We start from the raw sequence: 27,916 nt of genomic DNA on the forward strand, positions 1-27,916 counted from the left end.
CCAACTGGCAAGCTGGCCTCCGCAATCTCCTGAGCAGCGCCCTAGATGACGCCAGACAGAGGGAGCCGCAGCCACTGGCTACAGTTGACACGGCCCTAACGGACACTTCTCGCGAGGCTTGGCAGCCCCATAGCAATCTCAGGGACAAGGAGGCTGTGATCAGCAGATCTCGCGACGTTCAGGGAAGCGCCCCGGGAACCGGGCCGCTGGGCCAACCCCTGCGTGGGGAGGGGCAAGATGGCGGCCCAGGCCTTGGCGTTGCTGAGGGAGGTAGCGAGGCTGGAAGCGCCGCTGGAGGAGCTACGCGCTCTTCACTCAGTGCTGCAGGCAGTGCCGCTCAACGAGCTTCGCGAGCAAGCGGCGGAGCTGCGCCTCGGCCCGCTCTTCTCCCTGCTTAATGAGAACCATAGGTGAGAGGACCCCGGGACCTTGAGCCGAGGAGAGGGGCACCCCTAAATATGGACACGAGAGTGGTTGAGGGCAAGAACAGCGCTTTTCCCAGTCACAGGGGAGGTGGAAAGTAGCCGAAATTTGCAAAGAGGGAAGGATCCCAGGTTCAGAGGGCAGGAGACGGGATTCAGGTTCAGCCTCTGAGAGTGCCCCAGGGTGTTTTCTCCCGTCGCCTGGCCTCGCTGCCTCTGAGCAGTGAGGCACTGCCTTCTCCTTCAGATAGAAATTAAAGGAGAAAAGCAAAGCTGTCCACTTACAAGGAGCATTCCACATCTCTTTGTACAGGTTCTTGATTTGTTACCTCTTCTAAAAGGATCCTGTCCTGGCAATGTGGCAAGAACCATCACCATTTTAAATTCACATGCCTTTTCATCCAGTTATTCTTGTTACAAAAATTTAATGCAAGTATACGCGCACAAAATGTGCAGTTATTTTGTTCTTTCGAACCCGAGGCTGGAATCGCCCCAAAAACAGCGGCAAGGGAGTTCCCACAAGGGAGTGCTTCAAACCTTCCCGAGATGTGGCTGGTTGGGATGCCAGAGAAAGAAGCACTGAATGCCAAGGCGATCAGTCCAAAAGGGTTTAGGGGGAACCTACGGAGGGCTGCAGAAATTATCAAGACGGACACCGGGAGAAAAGAGGTGTTCCTGGGTTTGGAGTTTAGTTGAGAGTTTAAAGGAATTTGGCTCGGGATTGAGGCCAGTTTCTTCCAGTGTTTTGGGCAACAACCTAGGTACCTTTATCAGGCCTGGGAATGTTCAAGGCCCCGGGTTTATGGTCAAGCCTGCTAGGGAAACCTGCTGCTGGCTAGGTCAGAGAGCAATCAAGGCACTCTGATTTTCCATCAGCACACAGAAAGAAAGGGGGCGACTGGAGGACCCTACAGTATTATATGCAAGAATATTTGTAACATATCGTGTGTGACACCAAAAGACTAGAAACAATCTAAATATCCGTTAACAGGGGATTCCAAATTATGCGCTACTACTCTGTAACACTATGCAGTTATTTAAGACGTTGAAGTAGATGTATATATGTATGTGGACATGGAACGATTTCTGTGTTGTTGAATGAAAAAGAAAATTGCAGAGTTTATGAATCTATAATTTTAACCTGTAATTTTTAAAAAGGATTACAATCCTCCCAACCCCCACAGGCTTGTATAACTTGTATAACATTGCAAATATCTGCGAAGGCACACCAGAAACTATTATTAGGGAAGTGGGTCTGAAAAAAGTAGGACAGCTTTTACTTTTTATTTTTTTCACATCCATAGTGTTTGATTTAAAACACTTTGTAGGCTGGGCGCGGTGGCTCACGCCTGTAATCCCAACACTTTGGGAGGCTGAGGCGGACGGATCACCAGGTCAAGAGATCAAGACCATCCTGGCCAACATGGTGAAACCCCGTCTCTACTAAAAATACAAAAATAGGCTGGGCGCTGTGACTCATGCCTGTAATCCCAGCACTTTGGGAGGCCGAGGTGGGTGGATCACAAGGTCAGGAGTTCGAGACCAATCTGGCCAACATAGTGAAACCCCATCTCTACTAAAAATACAAAAATTAGCCAGGCATGGCTAATCCCAGCTAGTCGGGAGGCTGAGGCAGGAGAATCACTTGAACCCGGGAGGCAGAGGTTGCAGTGAGCTGAGATCACGCGGCTGCATCCAGCCTGGTGACAGAATGGGACTCTGTCTCAAAAAAATAATAAAAATAAAAATAAAAACACTTTGTAGACCAGGAGCAGTGGCTCACTTGTGTAATCCTAACACTTTGGGAGGCTGAGGCGGGTGGATCACTTGAGCCCAGGAGTTCAAGACCAGCCTGAGCAACATGGTGAAACCCATCTCTACAAAACAAAACAGAGTTAACTGGGTGTGCGTGCCTGTAGTCCCAGCTACTTGAGGGCTGAGGCGGGAGCATCCCTTGAAGCTCAGGAGGCGGAGGTTGCAGTGAGCCAAGATTGTGCTACTGCACTCCAGCCTGGGTGACAGAGTGAAGCCCTGTCTTTTTTTTTTTTTTTTTTTTTTTTTTTAGACAAAGTCTGAAGCACGTGCCACCACCACCCAGCTAATTTTTGTGTTTTTAGTAGAGATGCAGTTTCACCATGTTGACCAGGCTGGTGTCGAACTCCTGACCTCAAGTGATCCGTCTGCCTCGGCCTCCCAAAGTGCTGGGATTACAGGCATGAGCCACGGCACCCAGCCAAGACTCTGTCTTTAAAAATATATATATAAGATAAGATTTTAAAAAATTTTATAATTCTTTCTTACCTGGATCTGGGGGAAAAAAAGGAAAAAAAAAACCCACTTTGTATTTGATGCTTTGATCATTTAAAAGAGTTTGGAAATGTTTGTGATCCAAAGACTTTAAAGTGACCTTACTACTTGAAAAGATTGTGAACCACTGAATCAACACTGGATGATTTCAGAGCACTTTCTTCACTCTGACCTTCTAAGATTCCTTCCTTTTCTGTAAGTGTTCTCCATTCATGAAGTCTATCAGTTAACATTATTTGGGCCGGCCTATGAAATATCTCTTATTTGTCTCCTCTTTAAGTCAAGCCCTCATTTTTTCCCTCTTGGTAGGTCTGTAGTGTTAGTCTGACCTCTCATTACCTCTGAAATTCCTGTTCTAGCAAGTCCTTCCCACCCTGTAACCCCAGTGAGCATACATCTCAAGTCAGTTGGTGCTAATCCTTTCCATGGTTTCCTGAAGGGGTGGCCTGCCCCTCCACACCTGTGGGTGGGCGTTTCTCATTAGGTGGAACGAGAAACTTGAGAAAAGAAATGAGACACAGAGACAAAGTATAGAGAAAGAAAAAGTGGGCCCAGGGGACCGGCGTTCAGCATACAGAGGACCCACACCTGCACGGGTCTCTGAGTTCCTCAGTATTTATTGATCATTATCTTTACCATCTTAGAAAAAGGTAAATGGCAGCATAATAGGATCATCATAGGGAGAAGGTCTGCAGTAAGACATGAATAAAGATTTCTGTGACATAAGTTTAAGGAAAAGTGCTGTGCCTTTATATGCATATGTAAACATCTCCATAAACCTTTTTAGTGCATAAAGAGCAGCATTGCGCTAGCAAGTCCCACCTTTCGCCCTAAGGCAGTTTTCTCCTTTCTCAGTAAACAGAACATACAATCCAGTTTTACACCGAGATGTTCCATTGCCTAGGGACGGGCAGGAGACAGATGCTTTTCTCTATCTCAACTGCCAAAAGGCCTTCTTTCCTCTTATACTAGTCCTCCTCAGCACAGACCCTTCATGGGTGTCAGGCTGGGGGACGATTAGGTCTTTCCCTTCCCACGAGGCCATATTTCAGACTATCACATGGGGAGAAACCTTGGACAATACCTAGCTTTCCCAGGCGGAGGTCCGTATGTGTCCCTGGGTACTTGAGATTAAGAGAATGGTGATGAGTTTTCACAAGCATACTGCCTTCAGGCACTTGTTTAACAAAGCACACCCTGTACAGCCCAAAATCCTTTAAACCTTGAGTCACCACAGCACATGTCTCTTGCAAGGACAAGGTTGGGGGTAGGGTCACAGATTAACAGCATCTCAAATACAGAACAAAATGGAGTCTCTTATGTCTACTTCTTTCTATATAGACACAGTAACAGTCTGATCTTTCTTTTCTATAGTGAGCTTTTAGAATGCCATTTGGGCCCTTTACAGTATATTTCCATCCTACTTTTCCAGCCTCACCTTTTTCCTCCACTCCACTTTTTTTCATCTGTTCCAGCTACCATGTGGCACCCTTATTTTTCCTTAAGCCTGACTTGCATTTTCTTAACTTTACTCATACCAGCCCTTCTAACTGAAATACTTTGCTGTCTGTCCATATTCTGTCCATCCTTTTAGGCCCACTAAAGAGCCATCCCCTCCAAAATATTTTTTCAATTATTCCAGTTGCAAATGACTGCTCTTCAGATCTGCTAAAGGACATTATTGTTATTTCTGTTAATGATAATTGATGCTATTACCTATGTTATAGTTCTCTGTGTGTCTATTTCTAGTTTGTAAATTCTTTGAAGGCAGTGACCGCATTTTGTTCATCTCTGCATCCCTCTTAGGGCCCAGCACATAATGCAGTACACGCCCAATTAAAGATGAGACTCATAGAGTTTAGAGTAGCCACCTTGTCCAACCTTTTCCTATTAGAGATGAAGAGACTTCCAAAGGTCATACAGCAGGTTGACAGCAGAGGTGCAGTAGGAACTGAAGTGAGGGAGAATTTGAGGATTCAGATCCATGGGGAAGATAGTTTGCTGAATGAAGGAGCAGTGCTTTAGGGAACAATTTTAATGGAAATTTAAAGACAGTAATTCAGAACTGGATACAGAGTAGATACCAACTGCAAATTGTGGGAATAATTCTCTGGATAGTATCTGGCAGTCTTCAGATACATTGCTGTTATCCTGGCTAAGCCACATAGGTTGCCGTGTATTGGTTCACGATCTGATCTTGTGTGTAATTTAGAATCTTGATAGGTTTTTTTGGAGAAGTTTAAGTCCTAAGATTACTGCTTTAGAACATGAAAATCAAACAAGACTAATTTTAAGCATTAACTCTTTGGCTCGTTGGCAAGGGTCACATAGGACCTGAAATTTCTGCACTGTGTAGTTTAACATACCACTATTTTTTTTTAACAGCTTTTCAAAGGTATAATTTATATACAATGAACTCCACTTAATAAAATGTACAGGTTGGCAAGTTTTGACATATGTATATACCCATGAAACCATCGCCACAATAAAGATAGCGAATGTATCTTTTACTGCCAGAGGCTCCCTCACACTCCTTGCTAATCTCTCCCTGTTTCAACCAGTCAACCACTGATCTACTTTCTCTCACTATAGATGAACTTGCCCCTTACTTTAGCCAGACATAGGGGGAAAGGATCATATAAATGGAGTCATACATTATGTATTCTTTTGTTTGGTTTCCTTCACATAGCATAGTTATTTTGAGATTTATCTATGTGACATGAATAAATAGTTCATTCCTTTTTATTGTTGAGTGGTAGTCCATTGTATGAGTGTACTACTGTTTTTTATCCATTCCCCTGTTGGTGAACATTAGAGATTTGAATTGTTTTCTGTTTGGAGATATTAAAAATAACAGTGCTGTGAACATTCATGTACAAGTCTTTACATAAAAATATTCTTTCTTTTCTCTGAGTAAATAGCTAGGAGTGGAATGGCTAGATGGTATGGTAGGTGTATATTTAACTTTTTAAGCAACTGGCAAACTGTTTTCCAAAGTGGTTATACTATTTTACATTTCTACAAGCAGTGTATGAGAGAGATCATAGACCTAAATATAAAACCTAAAACTATAAAACTTCTAGAAGAAAACATAGGAAAAAAAAATGTATGACTTTGAGTTAAACAGACTTCTTTAATATGACACCAAACGCATGATCTATACAAGAACAAATTGAGCTGGGTGTGGTGGCTCATGCCTGTGGTCCCAGCTATTCAGGAGGCTGAGGTGGAGACTACAGTGACCTGTGATTGCTCCACTACACTACACTCCAGCCTGGGTGACAGAGAGAGCCTGTCTAAAAAAAAGAACAAAGTGATACAAAGTAGAATTAATCAAAATAAAACATTCTTCTTCAGGCTGGGTGGTGGCTTACACCTGTAATCCCAGCATTTTGGGAGGCTGAAGTGGGCAGATCACGAGGTCAGGAGTTCGAGACCAGCCTGACCAACATGGTGAAACCCTGTCTGTACTAAAAATACAAAATTGGTCGGGCACGGTGGCTCATGCCTGTAATCCCAGCACTTTGGAAGGCCAAGGCGGGCAGATCACGAGGTCAGGAGATAGAGACCATCCTGGCTAACACAGTGAAACATAGTCTCTACTAAAAATACAAAAAATTAGCTGGGCATAGTGGCAGGCACCTGTAGTCCCAGCTACTCGGGAGGCTGAGGCAGGAGAATCACTTGAACCCGGCAGGCGGAGGTTGCAGTGAGCTGAGGTCACACCACTGCACTCCAGCCTGGGCAACAGAATGAGACTCAGTCACAAAAAAAAAAAAAAAAAAATAGATTCTTTGAAGTTTACATACAGTTAAGAAAATGAAAAGTGGCCAGGCACGGTGGCTCACGCCTGTAATCCCAGCACTTCGGGAGGCCGAGGCGGGTGGATCACGAGGTCAGGAGATCGAGACCACAGTGAAACCCCGTCTCTACTAAAAATACAAAAAATTAGCCGGGCACGGTGGCGGGCGCCTGTAGTCCCAGCTACTCAGGAGGCTGAGGCAGGAGAATGGCGTGAACCTGGGAGGCGGAGTTTGCAGTGAGCCGAGATCGCGCCACTGCACTCCAGCCTGGGCGACAGAGCTAGACTCCGTCCCCCCCCAAAAAAAAAAAAAAAATGAAAAGAAAAGTCACAAATGCACCAATGGAGAAAAATCTTTGTGAAGAATATATCTGATAAAGGACTTGTATTCAGAATATGTAAGGAGGTTTCAAAACTAAATAGCAAGAAATAACCCAATTAAAACATGGGCAAAAGATTTGAACAAGAAGTATAGATGGGGCCAGGCGCAGTGGCTCACACCTGTAATCCCAGCACTTTGGGAGGCCGAGGCAGGTGGATCACCTGAGGTCAGGAGTTCGAGACCAGCCTGGCCAACCTGGCGAAACCCTATCTCTACTAAAAATACAAAAATTAGCTGGGCTTGATGGCAGACACCTGTAATCCCAGCTACTCGGGAGGCTAAGGCAGGAGAATCACTTGAATGCAGGAGGTGGAGACTGCAGTGAGCCGAGATCATGCCATTGCACTCCAGCCTGGGTGACAGAGCGAGACGCCGTCTCAAAAAAAAAAAAAAAAGTACAGACAGTAAATATACACGCAAAAAGATATTCAACATTAGGGAGATACAAATTAAAATTACAGTGAGATTCTACTGCACACTATTAGATTGGCTAAAATTTTAAAAGGCGGCCGGGCGCGGTGGCTCAAGCCTGTAATCCCAGCACTTTGGGAGGCCGAGATGGGCGGATCACGAGGTCAGGAGATCGAGACCATCCTGGCTAACCCGGTGAAACCCTGTCTCTAGTAAAAAATAAAAAAAAAAAATAGCCGGGCGAGGTGGCGGGTGCCTGTAGTCCCAGCTACTCGGGAGGCTGAGGCAGGAGAATGGCGTAAACCCGGGAGGCGGAGCTTGCAGTGAGCCGAGATCCGGCCACTGCACTCCAGTCTCGGCGACAGAGCAAGACTCCGTCTCAAAAAAAAAAAAAAAAAAAAAAAAAAAATTATTTAAAGGCACAGAAGCAACGCAACACATGTGTGCAACCAAAGTGTTGGTTTGCACACCATGACTTTGAGTTAAACAGACTTCTTTAATATGACACCAAACGCATGATCTATACAAGAACAAATTGAGCTGGGTGTGGTGATGAAGGGATGAATGGATAAACAAAATGGGGTATATAAATATGATGGGATACTGTACATATTGCCTTAAAAAGAAAGGAAGTTCTGACAGATGAACTTTGAAGATGTTGTACTAAATGAAATAAACCAGACACAAAAGGACAAATGTTGTATGCTTTTACTTACATATCTAGAGTAGTCAAATCTAGAGAGACAGAAAGTGGAATGGTGGTTGCCGGGAGCTTGGAGAGGGGGAGAATAGGGAGTGTTCAATGGATGCAGAGTTTCTGGTTGGGAAGATTAAAACATTCTGGAGATGGACGATGGTGATGGCTAGACAACAAAGTAAATGTACTTATTCCTACAGAACTGTGCATTTAAGAATGGTTAAAATGGTAAATTTTACCTGTAATCACTTTTTTTTAATAAAGGAAAAGCCATGCTTATAAATATCCCCATTCCTCCTCTTCCCCTTTCCTCCAGCCTCTGGCAACCAGTGGAATCCCTGAATCTACTTTTTTTTTTTTTGAGACAGTATTTTGTTCTTGTCGCCTAGGCTGGAGTGCGATGGCACTATCTCGACTCACTGCCACTGCTGCCTCCTGGGTTCAAGCGATTCTCCTGCCTCAGCCTCCTAAAGTAGGTGGGATTACAGGCACCCACTACCATGCCCAGCTAATTTTTTTTGTATTTTTAGTTGAGATGGAGTTTCACCATGTTGGCCAGGCTGGTCTTGAACTCCTGACCTCAGGTGACCCACCTGCTGTGGCCTCCCAAAGTACTGGGATTACAGGCATGAGCCACCGCGCCTAGCAGAATCTACTTTCTATATGGATTTTGTCTATTCTGGACATTTCATATAAATAGAATCATTCTCAAAAGGAAGCCTTTTGTGTCTGGCTTATTTCACTTAGCATAATATTTTAAAGGTTTATTCATGTTGTAATATGTGTCATTACTTCATTGCTTTTTATGGCTGAATAATATTCCATTATATGCACATAACACATATTTATCCATTCATCACTTGGTGGACATTTGGATTGTTTCCACTGCTGTGAACATTTGTGTGAAAATAGCATGTTTTCTATTATCTTGGGTGTAAAAACATTATTAATACTATTTTAGATTCAGTTATGCAAAGTGGAATCCCTGAATTAAAAGAGTATATTCATTTTTAAGGCTTTTCATTTGTATCATGTAGTTACCTACCCGAAAAGTTGTACCAGTTGAATTGTATACTACTACTAACAATATATTAGCCCATTTATTTGTAGTGTCTATTAAGAGACAAGAAAACTGTTCTGAAAACATCTTCTGTATCTACCACTGGTAGTCATCAGGTTCTCTTACATAGTTCTTCCTCCTTCTCTCTATCCTTACTGCTGCTCCCCTAGTTTACTCCTTCATCACCTCTTACCATTTACTGCCTTGTAATTGAAAATTTTTCCCCTGACACTGGTGCAGAGTGATTTCTATAAATCAGATCTTGTCATTTTACTTCTTTGTTTAAAACCACTTATGGCTTGCCAGTGATTTTCTGGAAAAAGTCTAAATTCCAAGCATGACATAAAATACCTGTTAGAATCTGGCTTCTGTGCATCTTTTCAGTTTCAGTGCTTGTCCTTCACCTCGCCCTTTTACCTTCTCACCACCTCTCTCCCATTCTGACCCCAGTCATACCAAGCTACTTGTTCCTTCAAAGTGTAACACTATCCTCTCTGCCTTTTTATGTGCTGCTACTCCCTCTACCTAGAACACCTTTCTTCTGGATAACTCCTACTTCTTAAAATTTAGTTCAGATGTTACCCTTCTGGGAAGCCTTCCTTGTACCCTCTGTTCTTTTTTAAGCTCCTATAGTTTCTAGTCTTAGCCTATAGCATTTATCTGGATTACAGTTGCCTTTTTTTCTATATCTTTCATTGGATTGAGCTCCTTAAGACTAGAGAATATATCAGGCCAGGCACAGTGTCTCATGCCTGTAATCCCAGCACTTTGGGAGGCTGAGGTGGGCGAATCACAAGGTCAGGAGATCGAGACCATCATGGCTAACACAGTGAAACTCCGTCTCTACTAAAAATATGAAAAGTTAGCTGGGTGTGGTGGCATGCACCGGCTACTGGGGAGGCTGAGGCAGGAGAATCGTTTGAACCCGGGAGGTGGAGATTGCAGTGAGTGGATTGCGCCACTGCACTCCAGCCTGGGCAATAGAGTGAGACTCTGTCTCCAAAAAAAAAAAAAAAAAAAAAAAAGGCCAGGGGCAGTGGCTCAAGCCTGTAATCCGAGCATTTTGGGAGGCCGAGGCGGGTGGATCATCTGAGGTCAGGAGTTCGAGACCAGCCTGGCCAACATGCTGAAACTCCATCTCTAAACATACAAAAATTAGCCAGGCGTGGTGGCGGGCCCCTGTAATCCCAGCTACTCGGGAGGCTGAGGCAGGAGAATCGCTTGAACCTGGGAGGCAGAGGTTGCAGTGAGCCGAGATCAGGCCATTGCACTCCAGCCTGGGCAACAGAGCAAGACTCCATCTCAAAAAAAAAAAGACTAGAGTATATATCTTATTCTTCTTTGTAGCCCCAGCACAGGCAATACGCATAATAGGTTGTTGCAAATGTTTAATAGGTGAGTGAAATCTGCTGTTTCAAAAAGAAGTCTGTGTGGAGGAGATGCTGACCCAAGCTTCAGCTATTATTAGGTTGTTACTTCCTACCTGGGCAGGATATGAACTAATAAGATTTATGATGTCTCCTCAGGGAAAAGACTGCTTTGTGTGTATCCATTCTGGAGAGACTGCTGCAAGCTATGGAACCAGTTCACGTGGCCCGGAACCTCAGGGTTGACCTGCAGAGGGGACTAATTCACCCTGATGATTCTGTAAAAATCCTCACCCTTTCCCAGGTATGAAATTTTACTAGGAACCGACATTGACCACCTGCTCTGGACCAGGTTCTGTACTGGGACAGAAAGATGAAGAAAGCATAGTATCTCTCTCTCCTTCCCTCTTCCCTTCTCTCCCTCTGCCCTGCTCCCTCTCTCCTCCTGGAAAATGTGTGGTCTATTCCAATGTGCATAGCTAACTATAACCTGGCAGATACAAGCAAATGAAAGAAGTTCCATTAAGTACCATCTAAATCATTCATTAATCAGATACTGACTGAGTTCCTTTTATATGCCAGGCATGGTGCCATATGCTGTTAGAGTTACCAAGATTAACAAAACCAGTTACTTTCCTTCAAGGAGCTCCTAGTGTAAAGAAAAAGATTCCTATGTGTTCAAATAGCTCTCTGCCATTTTAGATTCTGATACACTGGATGAATCAAATGCTATAGTAAAGGTCACTAAACCAACAATTAAGACAGTAACTCTTATCATCCTGGTAACCAAAGCATCCTACTATTTGAGTGAAGAGCTGCTGCTAAGGATTATCTTGTCGAAATGTTAGGAGCTAAACAGTTACCCAATAGATACTGAACTACTCTTTTTCCTTTTCTGTGTTTATTCAGCAAAAAAAAAAAACCCTGTAATCCCAGCACTTTGGGAGGCCAAGGCGGGCAGATCACCTGAGGTCAGGAATTCAAGACCAGCCTGGCCAACATGGTGAAACCCTGTCTCTACACAAATACAGAAATTAGCCGGGCATGATGACAGGTGCCTATAATCCCAGCTACTCGGGAAGCTGAGGTGGGAGAATCATTTGAACCCAGGAGGCGGAGGTTGTAGTGAGCCGAAATCGTGCCACTGCTCTCCAGCCTGGGCAACAAAGCGAGACTCCATCTCAAAAAAAAAAAAAAGAAAAAAAGTTTGGGGAAGGGGAGAAGATATCAGTTTATTCACTGGCCATTTATATGCCGGACACTGTAGCAGGTGCTTTGCCTATTCGGTCTCATTTAATCTTCGTAACTATCCTGGAATTAAATACTGTGTTCCCATTTTACGGATAAGAAACGGGGCTAAAATTTGTGCAAGGTCAGTGTAGCTAAAAATAGAGCTGGGTTTGTATTGTTTTCACTCACTGAGCTATCTTATCTCTTTACCCGCTTTCTTTTCTTTCCTTTAACAGATGTGACTATGCCATATGTGTGTTTGACTGAATGAATTTAGGTCATTTTGATTTTTTAATGACTTGATATATAGCTGTGATCACTAACTCCTAAAATAACTGTGCAGTAAGGAAATTGGACCATTGTGTGTTTACTGTATGTTGCCCTACTTTAGAAGAGTGTTTCTGATTGTTTTTCTTTCAGATTGGAAGAATTGTTGAAAATTCTGATGCTGTTACTGAGATTCTAAATAATGCTGAATTACTAAAACAAATTGTTTATTGCATCGGTGGAGAGAATCTATCTGTAGCAAAAGCGGTGAGTCTATTAGAATCATTGACTTAAATGTGCAGAGACATTGGTGTCCCAAAAGATAAAGAAAGGCCTTCTGAATTGAGAGGTGAAGGTTTAGAATGGATGATTTGTGTAATGGAATTTACAACCTCATATGAATTGTATAAAATAAATGGTTGTCAAGTAAATACTAGTAAATCCCTTTTATTTTCTAGGATATAAATATCTACAGTATCCATCATAATTCTATGGGGGACACCTTGTGTCTTTTCCAATTATAAATAATAGCTGAAACATAGTGAATGCTCATTGGGCAAGGTGCATTCCGTGCGCTATTTTCACATCAGTCTTATGAAGTAGATAATAATATTCTGTATTTTGGGGACATAAGAGATATTTTCTTTCTTTATAAGGCCATCAAATCCCTGTCAAGAATATCACTAACCCAAGCTGGACTGGAGGCTTTATTTGAAAGCAATCTGCTGGATGATTTGAAAAGTGTAATGAAAACAAATGACATTGTTCGATATAGGGTATATGAGGTAAGATAAAAAGCATACTTTCTCATGCTTACAAAGCAGAATGCAGTTTGGCTTATGCTGGAAAGCAAGATGGCTCACTGAGTATATAATCTGTGTTTGGCTTTGCAGTAGGTGCTGGGAATATAAGGATGCATTCCCAGCCTAGTATATGAGACAGGCATATACAGCCCAGCTCTATGGGAGGCAAGGGCAGGAGGACCCCTTGAGGCCAGGAGTTTCAGACCAGCCTGGGCAACATAGCGAGACCCCATCTCTACAAAGATTTTAAAAATTAGTTGTGCATGGTGGTATGTGCACGTTGTCCCAGCTACTCAGGAGGTTGAAATGGGAGGATCAACTGAGCCCAGAAAGTTGAAGCAGCAGTGAGCCGTGGTTGCACCACTGTACTCCAGCCTGGGCAACAGAGCAAGACCCTTTCTAAATATATATATATTTATAGTGCAGTATAATTACTATGATACAGAAGATAATGAAACCAGACTTGAAAAAATTTGTAGTAGTAAAAAGAAGAAATGGCCTTTATTTGTACCAGTTTTGTACTAAGCCCTATGCTAAAATACTGACATATATTATCTTTAATTCTTGCAGTAAACTTTGTATATTGTTATCATTAACCTCATATTGATGGAGCAATTGATCCAAGGCCACACACTATTAATAGGGTGCATATTTGAAATGGAATCCTCTGCAGTCTTAATTCCCTCTTCAGAACACTTTCTTTGCATGTCATACCATATTATGCTGCTTTTCCTTCCGCCTCTCAGTTTCTTCTCAGCCTCCTGGCTCATTATCCTCCATTGAATCTTTAATTGTTGGAGTTCGTGAAAACAGAGTTCCAAGCCCTGCTTTCACTGTACTCTATACTCATTCCTAGGCAGTTTTACTCATCATATGATTTCACTTCCCATCTGTGATGATGACTCTCAGATGTAAACTTACAACTGAGACCTTTCTTCTGAGCTCAAACCTTCATGCTTAACTGCTTACTCATTCTTGGCCCCTTGGGTATATTCTAGGTCCCTCACACTCATGCTGAAATCAAATTCCTGATCTTCCTTATCCACCCTATTCCCCTAATAAAAAACAAGGGCAACAAATTGGCCCTGTCTCACAGTTTGCTTAGTTGGGTATTAGACCTTGGCTCATTGTGAGGCCTGTTTTTCCCTGCCACATATCCATTCGGTCATCACATTGTGTCGATTTTATTTAAACCCATGCATTTTTCTTCATTAGTACAGCTTCTACCACCCTAGACTAACTTACTGGTGTCACTCACCTGGGCTACTATATTTGCATCCAAACTGGTCTCCACTCATCCGTTTTTATCATCCCTAGTCTATCTTCACATGCAGTCAGAATGGTCTTTTAAAAGTCCAAATCTAGATCGCGCCACTGCACTCCAGCCTGGGCGATAGAGCGAGACTCTCTCAAAAGAAAAAAAAAAGTCCAAATCTGATTGTGTCATTTCTCTGCTTAAAACCCTTAAGTATCTTCCTATACCTCTCAGTAAGACCTCAGCAAATACTTGCTGAACGAGTAAGTGAATGATTGACTGACTGAGTGAGTGACTGACTGACAGAATGCCTGAATGAGTGAATGGTTTTATAATCCGTTTGTTGTGGCTGATTGAGGCTTTTGTACCTTGATTGATGATTGCTTGGGCAGGAAAGTATATAAATGTTCCAGATATAGTGGAACATTTCTGTGCCAAGGTGGCTAGGCATGGTGGCTCATGCCTATAATCTCAGCACTTTAGGAGGCCACGGTGGGCAGATCACTTGAGGCCAGGAGTTCAAGACCAGCCTGGCCAACATAGCAAAACCCCATCGCTACTAAAAATACAAAAAAATTAGCCAGGTGTGGTGGTATGTGCCTGTAATCCCAGCTACTCGGGAGGCTGAGGCACGAGAATCGCTTGAACCCAGGAGGCAGAGGTTGCAGTGAGCTGAGATCACGTCACTGTACTCCAGCCTAGGTGACAGAGCAAGACTCTGTTTCAAAAATAATAATAATCTGTGCCAAAGTAATTTCTTATGTGTTCACTGAAGTTTTTCTACTTAAAGAGACAAATAATAGATTTTTAAAAACTCATTTATAGAAAGTACCTAGTCCTATGTTTAACTTAAAATGAGATCTATCAGGCGTAGGGCTGTTTTGACCTTTTTCTTTTTCTGTTTTTTTTTTTTTTATTTCAGCTAATTGTAGAGATTTCTTCTGTGTCACCAGAATCTTTAAACTACTGTACCACAAGTGGATTGGTAACCCAGCTCCTGAGAGAGCTGACTGGTGAGGATGTGTTGGTCAGGTGTGTTGACTGAGAGTTCTTAAAGTGAAATGTCCTCTTTTGAAGGGCTGGGAAACAACCCTGGGACGTCTGTGATTTTCTCTATTAGAGACTTTGCCCAGGTCACAATCTCATGACTGATGTGTGTCCTGAAGGAGGGACCTTTAGAAAATTGCTCAAGTTACATCATGACAACATACTGGAACTTGGCAAAGCCCCACATGACAATTCAGCTACTTTCAAGTGACTGTGTTCCCTGTCCCTAGTCCTGTGTGCTCTTAAACAGTTGCAGTCACATGGTAACTGCCATTTTGAATTACTAATAGTTTGTCATATGCATTTATTTTGGCATTGTTAAATAGCAACAGTATAGCATGATAGAAAAAATACGGGCTAGGCCGGGTGTGGTGGCTTATGCCTATAATCCCAGCACGTTGGGAGGCCGAGGCGGGCGAATCACGAGATCAGGAGTTCAAGACCAGCCTGGCCAACATTGTGAAACCCTGTCCCTACTAAAAACACAAAAATTAACCGGGCATGGTGGCATGCACCTGTAGTCCCAGCTACTCGGGAGGCTGAGGCAGGAGAATTGCTTGAACCTGGGAGGTAGAGGTTGTACCACTATACTCCAGCCTGGGCAACAGAGCAAGACTCTGTCTCAAAAGAAAAAAGAATATGGGCTTTTCAAAATGAGGAAGACTTGGCTTGCATACCTCTCTACTATTTATTAACTGTTTGGCCTTGGACAGGTTATTATAAGCTTTCTACATCCCAGTTTCCTCATCTCTCAGAACAGTAACTGAAAAAGATATTGTGCCGGGCACAGTGGCTTACGCCTGTAATCCCAGCACTTTGGGAAGCTGAGGCGGGTGGATTACCTGAGGTCAGGAGTTCAGGACCAGCCTGGCCAATATGGTGAAACCCCGTCTCTACTAAAAAAAATACAAAAAATTAGCCGGGCGTGGTGGCAGGGGCCCGTAATCCCAGCTACCGGGAAGGCTGAGACAAGAGAATTGCTTAAACCCGGGAGGTGGAGGTTGCAGTGAGCCAAGATCGCGCCATTGCACTCCAGCCTGGGCAACAAGAGCAAAACTCCATCTCAAAAAAATAAATAAATAAAAAGATATTGTAAGAATTAAGCTAATTGACCTTAGAAAGCAGTACAATGGCTGACATAGGTTCTCAAAGAAATGTTAATTCCAGTCTCTTCCACCCTTTATTCCCCCTATTCCCTAAATCCCCTTTAATATCTGCCAAATGTTCCTTTGTTGATATTCCACAGCTTATTAATACCTCCTCACTGTTGAACAGTTGATTTGCTTCAAGTATTTTGCTGTTATGATAGCATTATAGTTATCTTTGTGTATATAGGTTTTGATTTTTCTTATCTTAAATGATTTTCTGATTGTCCTGTGTTCTTTAAACATGGCTGAATTTATTAAACCCATATAGTAAATCAGTCACTAGTTACATTGCTTCAGTGCATTTGAGTGTCTCAACCTAATGAGACAATTAATTTTGTTAATTATTTTTTAGCATTGTATCAAATTTTGTGACATAGGAAAAAACCCTATAAATGGTCAGTCAAAACACTTTAGGATCAATTACCAACTGTAAAAATAAATTTTTTAGTTATTTTCTTTGATCAGGGTTGGATATGAGATGATACCAAAGAATTATTGTTAATTTCTTAATATGTGGCAGTGGCATTATAATTGTGTGAGGAAACATACGTGTTTTGCAGAGATGCATACTAAAGTACGCAGGGGTAAATGGCACGGTGACTAGGATTTGCTTTAAAATAGTTCAGCAAAAAGTAGGGAAAAGAGATGAAATAAGTAAAGCAAAATCCTCATAACCATAAAATCAGGTTATGGGTATATGGGGGCTTATTGTATTCTCATTACTTTTGTGTATGTTTGATACTTCAAAATAAAACAAAATTTAAAAAAATATTTTAGGAAGTAGCTAGGTTATAGTGGAAACAATAGTGGACTTCAAATCAGAAGGTCTAGATTTAAATCTAAACTCTGTCTGTAATAACAATGTGATTACAGATAAGTCACTGCAACTTTCTAGGCCTTAGGGCCTCATGTGAAAAGAGGAGCCAAGATTAAGGCCGGGCGCGGTGGCTCAAGCCTGTAATCCCAGCACTTTGGGAGGCCGAGACGGGCGGATCACGAGGTCAGGAGATCAAGACCATCCTGGCTAACACAGTGAAACCCCGTCTCTACTAAAAAATACAAAAATCTAGCCGGGCGAGGTAGCGGGCGCCTGTAGTCCCAGCTACTCGGGAGGCTGAGGCAGGAGAATGGCGGGAACCCGGGAGGCGGAGCTTGCAGTGAGCTGAGATCCGGCCACTGCACTCCAGCCTGGGCCACAGAGCAAGACTCCGCCACAGAAAAAAAAAAAAAAAAAAAAAAAGAGGAGCCAAGATTATTGACCTTTCAAATATGATGGGAAGAATTAAATAAGATAACCTATATGAGAGCAATCTATAAACTATGCAAATCCTGTGCAAAAATCTTGTTTTTGTCCTTCTGACATTTTAGAGCCACCTGTATAGAAATGGTGACATCACTGGCATATACTCATCATGGACGACAGTATCTTGCTCAAGAAGGAGTAATTGACCAAATTTCTAATATAATCGTTGGGGCAGATTCAGACCCTTTCTCTAGCTTCTATTTGCCAGGTAAGAAACACTGATGCCTATGGAAATGATGGTGCATGTTTTATTTCTGAGTTATCTCTGACGGCAGGGGGTTGGGGTTGGGAGTGGACAGGGATTGTTTCCCTTAGAGCTGATTTCGTTTAGAAGATATCTAGAGCTACCAAATTCAAATTCAACAGCACATTAAAAAGATCATCCACCCTGATCAAGTGGGATTTATCCTAGGGATGCAGGGAGGGTTCAGCATACACAAATCAATAAATAAGATATACTACATTGACAGAATAAAGATGGAAACCAAGTAATGCGGGGAAAAGCGTTTGACAAATTTTAGCTTTCTTTTATAATAAAAACTCTCAACAAATTAAGTATAGAAGAAATCTATCTCAACACAATAAAGGCCAAGTATGACAAACCCACAGCTAACATACTCAGTGAAAAGTTGAAAGCGTTCCTCTAAGATCAGGAACAAGGCCGGGCGTGGTGGCTCACGCCTGTAATCCCAGCACTCTGGGAGGCCAAGGCAGGTGGATCACAAGGTCAGGAGATCGAGACCATCCTGGCTAACACAGTGAAACCCCGTCTCTACTAAAAATACAAAAAAATTAGCTGGGCATGGTGGCACACGCCTGTAGTCCCAGCTACTCAGGAGGCTGAGGCAGGAGAATCCCTTGAACATTGGAGGTAGAGATTGCAGTGAGCCAAGATCGCTCTACTGCATTCCAGCCTGGGCGACAGAGTGAGACTCCATCTCAAAAAAAAAAAAAAAAAGGAACAAGACAAGGATGTCCACAATTACCACTTCTATTCAACAAATTACAAGAAGTTATAGCCAGAGCAATTAGGCAAGATAAAAAAAACAAAAGGCATCCAAATCAGAAAGAAAGAAGTGAAAATGTCCCTATTTGTAAATGATGTAGTGTTATATTAATATATAGAATAAAGATTCCACCAAAAAACTGTTAGAATGAATAAATAAATTCAGTAAAACTGCAGGATACAAAATCGGTGCATAAAAATCAGTAGCATTTCTATACACTAACAGTGAACTCTGAAAAAGTAATAAAAGATACATTCCCATTTACAATAGCATTCAAAAAAATTAAATATTTATGAATAAATTTAAGGAGGTGAAAGATCTATACGGTGAGAACTATAAAAACTGATGAAGGAAATTGAAGAAGACACAAATAAATGGAAAGGTATCCTATGTTCATGGATTGGAAGAATTAATATTATTAAAATGTTGGTGCTGCCAAAGCACCATATAGATTCAGTGCATTCCCCACCAAAATTCTTAAATTTAATGACATTTTTCACGAAAGCAGAAAAAAAATTAAAAATACGCGTATTTCAGAATACATTGTTCACAATAAAGATATATGATTTTTTAATTTGTCAGTTAAAAGTTAATTTTATTAAAAAGATACCTGTAGCCTCTTACTGAGGTGGAATCTGTTGCTCTGGGAGCTATGTACTGTTGACTTTGATTTTCAGGAAACATCAGTGCTATTTAGAACATTAGGAAATTTTTCTTTTGAATATCAACAAAAAAATAAAAATACTAGTAATGACATTTACAGTATGTTTCACAGATTAATCAAGTCTCTGAGTGGGAATCTTTATTGTAGGATCTACTCTTGCCATTCTATTCTGGGTCTTGGTTAATTAGTCTTTCTTGAACACTTCCAGAAATTGGAGATGTATGCCTTCCTTAGGTAGCCTAGCTACCTAGCTACCTATTTCATTTATTAATGAACATATCCACTTAAAAATTTCTTCCTGGTAATGAGTCTAAACTTGCCTTCCTATAATTTGTATCCACTGGTCCTTTTTCTTTGTTCTCCCTCTTGCATATGCCAGTACTTCAATAGCTGGTCCCAGCTCCATTGACACCCTCTCTCAGGATCACACATCACAGGTCCTTCAGAATCTCCTAATGGTCTCTCTGATCTCCAAGCAACACACTACTGTAACCTTTCTACGCTTTCTGGCCTGCAGTTCATTTCTATTCCTGTGAAGTTATAGGGCCCACAATTCATGCTGTCTTGTTCCCCTATTAAAATATATTCTTGTAAATCTCTTTAGGATTCGTGAAGTTTTTTGGAAACCTGGCTGTCATGGATAGTCCTCAACAGATCTGTGAGCGTTATCCTATCTTTGTGGAAAAAGTCTTTGAAATGACAGAAAGTCAGGACCCCACTATGACTGGTGTAGCTGTAGACACAGTTGGAATCTTGGGATCCAATGTTGAAGGAAAACAGGTTTTACAGAAAACAGGTTGGTATGACTTGGCCCTGTTCAGGGATATCTTAATTTTTGACAGGGGTTCAATGTGTAAGTTCATTTGCTGGTGGGTTACCTACATTGTAGAAACTATTTTATGGGTGGCAGTCTTGTTAACCATAACCTTGGACTCATATCTGAAAGTCTAATAATTACTATGGAAAACCTTTTTTTTTTTTTTTTTGACTTTTCACTGTTTAGGTTTCTACCAATCTATTTCAACCAGACGTTGTTTCCTGTTTCCCCTCTGTGTCTTCTTTGACTAGATTTCATGGTACAGATGATGGGCTAGAATCAAAAAGGCCTGAATTCATGTCCTTGGGTTTTCTATTTCTTTCTTTCTTTTCTTTCTTTCAGATTGGGAGTGTCTCTCTGTTATACAGGCTGGCTTCAAACTCCCAGGCTCAAGCAATCCTCCTGCCTCATCCTCTTGATTGGCTGGGTCTGCAGGTCCACACCATTGTGTCCAGCCCTGACTTTGCTTTTTGAACTTCATTTACTCACTTTGCTTTTCTAGGCCTCATTTTCTTCATTTATAAAAATGGCATAACAACTACTTCTCAGGGTTGTTGGGAGTATTTACAAAATTTTGGGTTTTTTTGTAATGTCAAGAAAGGAAAATAAAAGTTTGTTATATGATTTCATGTTAAGAGATACTTTTGGCGTGTTACGAGATACAGTAGCTCATGCCTGTAATCCAGCACTTTGGGAGGCCAAGGTGGGTGGATTGCCTGAGCTCAGGAGTTCAAGACCAGGCTGGGCAACATGGCAAAATCCTGTCTCTACTCAAGAATACAAAAATTAGTCAGGCATGGTACTGTGCAACTGTAGTCCCAGCTACTTGAGAGGCTGAGGCAGGAGAATCGCTTGAACCTGGCAGGTGGAGGTTGCAGTGAGCTGAGATCGTGCCACTACACTCCAGCCTGGGTGACAGAGTGAGATTCTATCTCAAAAGAAAAAAAAAAAAGAGGCCAGGCAAGGTGGCTCATGCCTGTAATCCCCAGCATTTTGGGAGGCCAGAGCAGGTGGATCACTTAAGGTCAGGAGTTCGAGACCAGCCTGGCCAACATGGTGAAACCCCATCTCTACTAAAAATACAAAAATCAGCTGAGCATGGTGGCGCATGCCTGCAGTCCCAGCTACTCGGGAGGCTGAGGCAAGAGAATGGCTTGAACCCAGAAGGCAAAGGTTGCAGTGAGCCAAGATCATACCACTGCACTCCAGCCTGGGTGACAGTGCGAGACTCTGTAAAAAGAAAAAAAAAAAAAAAAAAAAAAAAAGATACTTTTATGGAACATCCATGAGAATCAACAGCACAACAAATTATACACACAAAATAATATGCAGCCCAATTACTAAAATTCTTGAGACACATATGTTGAAAATTATCTCACCTGTAATCCCAGCACTTTGGGAGGCCAAGAGGGGAGGATTGCTTGAGCCCAGGAATTCAAGACTAGCCTTGGCAACAACAACAAAAAAATTGGCCAGGTGTGGTGGCACATGCCTATAGTCCCAGCCACTCGGGAGACTGAGGTGGAAGAATCATTTGAGCCCAGGAGATGAAGGCTGCAGTGAGCCTTGATCACTCCATTGCACTGCAGCCTAGGTGACAGAGTAAGACTCCATCTCAAAAAAAATTTAAAAAGAGGCCGGGCGAGGTGGCTCATGCCTGTAATCCCAACACTTTGGGAGGCCAAGGCGGGTGGATCGCCTGAGGTCAAGAGTTCGAGACCAGCCTGGCCAACAGTCTCTACTAAAAATACAAAAATTAGCTGGGTGTGGTGGCAGGCACCTGTAATCCCAGCTACTCAGGAGGTTGAGGCAGGAGAATCGCTTGAACCTGGGCAGTGAGCCGAGATCGCGCCATTGCACTCCAGCCTGGGCGACACAGCGAGACTCCATCTCAAAAAACTAAAAATTAGAGAATAGAAAAAGAAAATACACTGTTGTGTATCACGGCTGATATTTTTGTTGTATGTAGTTTTCTAAGTGCTTTTACCTATGACAATCTTTTTACAATTCTGTAAAGAACATACTATTGTCATTTTCATTTTCCAGATAAGGTAGATGAAACTTAGAGGAGTTAAGAAAATTTCTAAGGTCATACAAATTAGGGCAACTGCTACTCAAATCCAGGTCCTTTGATTCCAGTTTTATAACTCTGCCTTATATATGCTGTGTTGTGTGTAATTGTGTGTTCTAGGCCTGTCACTGGTTCTCTGACTACATGCTTATTTTTGTATTGGTTTAGGTTGGTAGAGGTCATAGTGTATGAGAGCATACTTTAAAAAAAAATCTCATTTTTCACTTCAGATCCATTAGGATGGCTATTACTTTAAAAAAAAAAAAAAACCATAAAATAGTAAGTGTTAGGATGTGGAGAAATTGTAACCTTTGTGCATTTTACATTTCCTTCATCCAACAGCTCCACTTTCAGGTATATACCAAAAAAAATAAAAGCAGAGACTCAAACAAATGTTTGTACACTCATGTTCGTAGCAGCATTTGATTCACAACAACCAAAAAAAGGTGCAAGCAACCCAATGAACATTGATAGATGAATCAATAAACAAAATGTGGTATATACATACAATGGAATATTACTCAGCCTTTAAAAAGAATGAGATTCTGGCACATGCTACAGCATGGAGGAATCTGCACCATTGATAACATTATGCTAAGTGAAGTAAGCCAGACACATAAGGACAGATATTGTACAATTCCACTTAGATGAGATACCTAAAAGAGTCCAGTTCACAGGAGGTAGAATAGGGGTTGGCAGGGGATGAGGGTAGAGAAGAAAGGAAATTATTGTTTAATGGATACAGAGTTTCAGTTTGGGTTGACGAAAAAGTTCTAGGATGGTTATGATGGTTGCACAACAATGTGAATGTACTTAATAGCACTGAACTATACACTAAAAATGATTAAAATGGTCAATTTTATGTTGTGTATATTTTACCATAATAAAGAAGAATCTCACTGTTACCCTTCAAAGGAACTCGCTTTGAACGCTTGCTTATGAGAATAGGACATCAATCAAAGAATGCCCCAGTGGAGCTAAAAATTAGATGTTTGGATGCAATTTCATCTCTTCTGTACTTACCAGTAAGTAGATTGGGAAATTAATGAAGGACAGTGGGATATGTTTGGGAAAATAAATCTGTATGAATCAACATGATAAATGTGATGAAGTAAATGCCATTTTTCTCTTAATACAAGGAGATAACCCTCATATGACTAGTGACATTTTTAATTTAAAATGGAATCATAGAGTGTTAGAACTGAACGGACTCTAGAGATTGCTTTATCAACCACATTCAGAGAAAACTGGGAAAGGTCTGGGCTGGATTTGAGAAAGAGTCCTCCAAACTTAGCCAATATCACACAACAAATTAATGACAGAGTGCCATTAGTACTCAGGTGTCTAACTTCCAAATAAGTGCTTTTCTCCAGATCAGTTAACTTTGTGATGAGATTTTCCTTTTCTTTCCTGTAGCCTGAGCAGCAGACTGATGACCTTCTGAGGATGACAGAATCCTGGTTTTCTGCTTTATCTCGGGATCCACTGGAGCTCTTCCGTGGCATTAGTAGTCAACCCTTCCCTGAACTACACTGTGCTGCCTTAAAAGTGTTTACGGTAGGTATTCACTTCCATAGGTCCTTCTGGGAGCCTGCCAGTTCAACACTTGAGTACTTACAGTGAGCCAGAGCCTGTGCCATCTCTGGGGATTCACAAGTGCATGGTATAGTTTCTACCTTCTGCTACCTTAGAGACTAAGGAGGGAGACAGATGTGTAAACATATTGTTTCAGTAAAAGATACTAGGTGCTGTTTAAGGTTTGAACAGGATGCTATGGGATAACACAGTTAATTCCAGACTTTTTATCTGCCATCCTCTATTGACCTAACCCTGGTCTTCCTAATCCTTATTTCCCCCGCAGAAAATAAGACTTCTGGCACCTAATGCTCCAGTGGTACCAAACTGTTTGTGTCTCTGAACCTTTGCTGGGGTCTCTGTATCTAACACTCTTCCTTAACTTTGCTTCTTAACCTCTTGCTCATTCGTCAGGGACTAACTCCGGTATGTCTTCAGCACACTTTGCCCAGATTGACAAGGTTGAGTTAAACAATGTTGGCTCTCATATGTTGCATTTATTTATTCAGCAAACATTTGTTGAGTTTCCGTTTTTGCTCAGTGAAGGGCATACAACAGTGAAGAAAATATATAAAGACCTTCCTTTCATGTAGTTTCCTGCCTATTGAAGGAGCGAGGCAGTAAATATAATTGTACAGTTACTTACATTACTACAGCTGTGGTAAGGATTATACCTTTGTGTTCTATTTGTTATATTATTTTGCAAATGTTTATTTATTGACCTGTCTCACCTATTAAGTAGAGTTGGTTGACAGCAGGAAGCATATCTGATTTATCTTTGTAGCCACAGCATAGACAGGTAGTAATCACTTTAGTAATCTTATCAATAATGGGATCTCAGACAGCATACATGGCCTAGACTGGGAGGGAATAAGGAGAATGGCAGGGACAAAAGAGGGAAGGCTTCCTGAGGATGCGATACAGGATCTGGGTCTTGAAGGATACAGGTATTCCTATAATCTTCAGAAACATTTTTTTTTTTTTCCTGAGATGGAGTCTCTCGCTGTGTCTCCCAGGCTGGAGTATAGTGGCACGATCTTGGCTCACTGCAAGCTCCACCTCCCGGGTTCACGCCATTCTTCTGCCTCAGCCTCCCGAGCAGCTGGGACTACAGGCACCCGCCACTACGCCCGGCTAATTTCTTTTTTTATTTTTAGTAGAGACGGGGTTTCACTGTGTTAGCCAGGATGGTCTTGATCTCCTGACCTCATGATCCGCCCGCCTCAGCCTCCCAAAGTGCTGGGATTACAGGCGTGAGCCACCGCACCTGACCAGAAACATTTTTTTAAGACTGCTTCACCCTTGTAAATAGTCCTTGTATGAGATGGCCATTTTGGCTCCTGCTTAGTATTTTCATTATTGGTTTATTTTGGTTTTGCTCTTCTGCCTTATCCTGTGCTTAGTTGGTTCCATTGTAGAAATAATTTTCTATTTTCTGGTTGGGATAACTATTTTTATTTCTGCCTACCTTCATGCTTGGTTGTGAGGCAGGCCAAAGTTTCTCAAACATTCGTCTTAGGAATCCTATTAAAATGTAGGTTCTAATTCAGGAGTTGTGGGGCAGAGCCCGGAATCCTGAATGTCTAACAAGCTCGCAGGTGATGGTGATGCTACTTGTCTGTGGAATGCATTTTGAGAGGAAAAAACTAGACCATAAACTTGATTGTTACTTCTTTTTCATTAAAATGTAATAGGTTTTGAAAAACTTAATCTTAAAATTTGAAAAAGACTTAGAAGTAGAATTTTTAAAAAGGTTTACCTATGTCATTTCCTATTCTTTGTAAACACTGTTAATGTTTATTTTTTATTACTATATACCATAATTTACTTAACCATTCTCCCATTATTAGATATTTATATTGTAACTTTCACACTATTATGAACATTTTTGTATACAAAGATTTTTTGTATTTAAGATTATTAAGTTAGATTCTCAGGAAGGAATTTACTTAGACAAAAGGTAACGTTTTTAAAGTTCATGTTGCCAGATTTCTTTGTAAATATTGTGTCATCCCACTAACAAACTTAACTTTGACTCAGGGGAATTGTATTCTTTCTGCCTTCCATTTCAGGCCATTGCAAACCAACCCTGGGCTCAGAAACTTATGTTTAACAGTCCAGGTTTTGTAGAATATGTGGTGGACCGGTCTGTGGAGCATGACAAAGCTTCAAAGGATGCCAAATATGAACTAGTGAAAGCACTTGCCAATTCCAAGACAATTGCAGAAATCTTTGGGAACCCAAATTATTTGAGGCTCAGAACTTACCTGAGTGAAGGTCCATACTATGTGAAACCTGTTTCCACGACAGCAGTAGAAGGAGCCGAATGATTTCTTCTGGAGTCTCATGTAGAGGACCACGCTTTGACCAAAACTTCTCCTAAGGCATTTGACTCCATCTATATTTCACAAAAGAGACTTCCTTCCCCCAAGAATTATCATGGATTGTCCGGTGTTACTTTGTCACCAACATTGTTATGTGTCTACATTGAAATGCAAAGTGGAACTAGGAGTTTGGAATGCATTAAGAGCAGGCAAGCTTGGTTATAATCCAGTGTTTTTCAGATTCCTTTCACTGCCTTAATCTTTGCAACAAGATGGAAGTTTTTTTCTTCCCTCGAAATTTTCATCGACATACAATCTTTTTTTTTTTTTTTTTTTTTTTGAGATGGAGTCTCACTGTGTCGCCCAGGCTGGAGTGCAGTGGCGCAATCTCGGCTCACTGCAAGCTCCGCCTCCCGGGTTCACGCCATTCTCGTGCCTCAGCCTCCCGTATAGCTAGGACTACAGGCGCCTGCCACCGCACCCGGCTAATTTTTTGTATTTTTAGTAGAGACGGAGTTTCACCGTGTTAGCCAGGATGGTCTCCATCTCCTGACCTCGTGATCCGCCTGTCTTGGCCTCCCAAAGTGCTGGGATTACAGGCGTGAGCCACCACGCCCGGCCCATACAATCTTATTTAAAAGCCTCCTTCAGGGCTGGGCGCGGTGGCACACGCCTGTAATCCCAGCACTTTTTTGCCAAGGTGGGCAAATCACTTGAGCCTAGGAGTTCAAGACCAGCCTGGCCAATATGGCAAAACCCCGTCTCTACTAAAAATATAAAAATTAGCCAGGCATGATGGCACACACGTATAATCTCAGCTACTCAGGAGGCTGAGGCATGAGAATCGCTTGAGCCTGGGAGGCAGAGGTTGCAGTGAGTGAGATCTTGTCACTGCACACCAGCCTGGGCAACACAGCAAGACTCTGTCTCAAAAATAAGTAAATAAAACAAAAACCTGCCACCAAATTATTTCTGGATTCTCTTCACTGTCTCTTTTTTCTTTTTGGCACTATCTCTTTTTTCTTTTTGGTCCTTTTTCCGTTTCTGATTCCACTTTCAAAGTCTTGAATATATTCTTTGAAAAATAAGTAGTATGGAATATTAAAATTATATTCCCTATACTCAGAATCCTTTTTATGAGCTCTTTTTTTGTTACTATTATTCCTTTGAAAAAATGACTTAAAGTCTCTAAAAAATGTTTATAGTGTTTATGTATTTTTTTTTGCTGCTTACCGATGAATTTTACCCTGTTGTGGTTTTGGGGGAGGAAAAGTGATAACATGCTAACCAGAAGGATTCCTAAACTGTCATTTCATTTATTGGTAGGTCATGATTGTTAAGGGTTTTGCTTTGGATTTTTCATACCTATAAAGTCAATCTTGAGTTGATCAGAGAAAAGGAAACTTACTCCTAATACACAGAGCCAGAACAGAAGGGACATTTGCATAAATCAGGATACCATCTCATTAATTTACAAAGGATAATCTTTCTTTTCATTGACAACACCTACACCCACCTGTTTTCCAGTGTTGTTCTCTCTGAACAGCAAAGCCAAAGCACTCTGCACACCACATCACCTGTTCCGAGGTTTATGCACGAGCGTATTTCTTTTAGGCCATGGTGAAGTTGATAAACCACCCCTGCTTTGTAACAAAATTATTTCAAAGTGACTGGAATTATCTAGTCCCCAGATTGATCATCTCCCCTGGCAACGTGACTCTCTTTTTTGTGTGTGTTTCCATGCTGACCAGTCCCCTACTGTTAATATCACTACTAATTAGGCTACAGCCAGGTCTTTCCTGGCCTGAGAAATATTCTCTTAAAATGACCTTTGTTTTAATTTCATTCATGATGTTGATTTTTTTTTCAATGTGGTACAGTATATACAATAAAATTTGTCATAACTATTTTAAGTATACAGTTCAGTATATTATATATGTTCATAATGTTGTATAAC

The 27,916-nt window shown here is 41.6% G+C and overlaps 1 protein-coding gene across 1 annotated transcript; it reads left to right on the forward strand.

Annotated features, from left to right (window-relative positions):
• Positions 1 to 29: 29 nt before the first annotated feature.
• PSMD5 (proteasome 26S subunit, non-ATPase 5) lies at positions 30 to 27,866 on the forward strand. Its single transcript, XM_050761217.1, has 10 exons — positions 30 to 410; positions 10,608 to 10,752; positions 12,099 to 12,212; positions 12,602 to 12,730; positions 14,926 to 15,035; positions 17,567 to 17,709; positions 19,777 to 19,968; positions 22,976 to 23,085; positions 23,477 to 23,617; positions 25,708 to 27,866. The coding sequence occupies exons 1-10, from the start codon at positions 238 to 240 to the stop codon at positions 25,963 to 25,965; spliced, it is 1,515 nt and encodes a 504-aa protein (XP_050617174.1). The 5' UTR covers positions 30 to 237; the 3' UTR covers positions 25,966 to 27,866.
• Positions 27,867 to 27,916: the final 50 nt, after the last annotated feature.

This window comes from Macaca thibetana, chromosome 15 (genome assembly GCF_024542745.1).
Source record: "Macaca thibetana thibetana isolate TM-01 chromosome 15, ASM2454274v1, whole genome shotgun sequence".
In the NCBI taxonomy this organism is placed as follows: domain Eukaryota; kingdom Metazoa; phylum Chordata; class Mammalia; order Primates; family Cercopithecidae; genus Macaca; species Macaca thibetana.

Excerpts from the sequence above, each read along its gene's own strand:
- PSMD5 (XM_050761217.1), top strand. The coding sequence starts at position 238 with ATGGCGGCCCAGGCCTTGGCGTTGCTGAGGGAGGTAGCGAGGCTGGAA. Across the intron at positions 12,731-14,925 it reads TTCGATATAGGGTATATGAG|CTAATTGTAGAGATTTCTTC; the intron begins GTAAGATAAAAA and ends TTTTTATTTCAG. Across the intron at positions 23,618-25,707 it reads CTGCCTTAAAAGTGTTTACG|GCCATTGCAAACCAACCCTG; the intron begins GTAGGTATTCAC and ends CTTCCATTTCAG.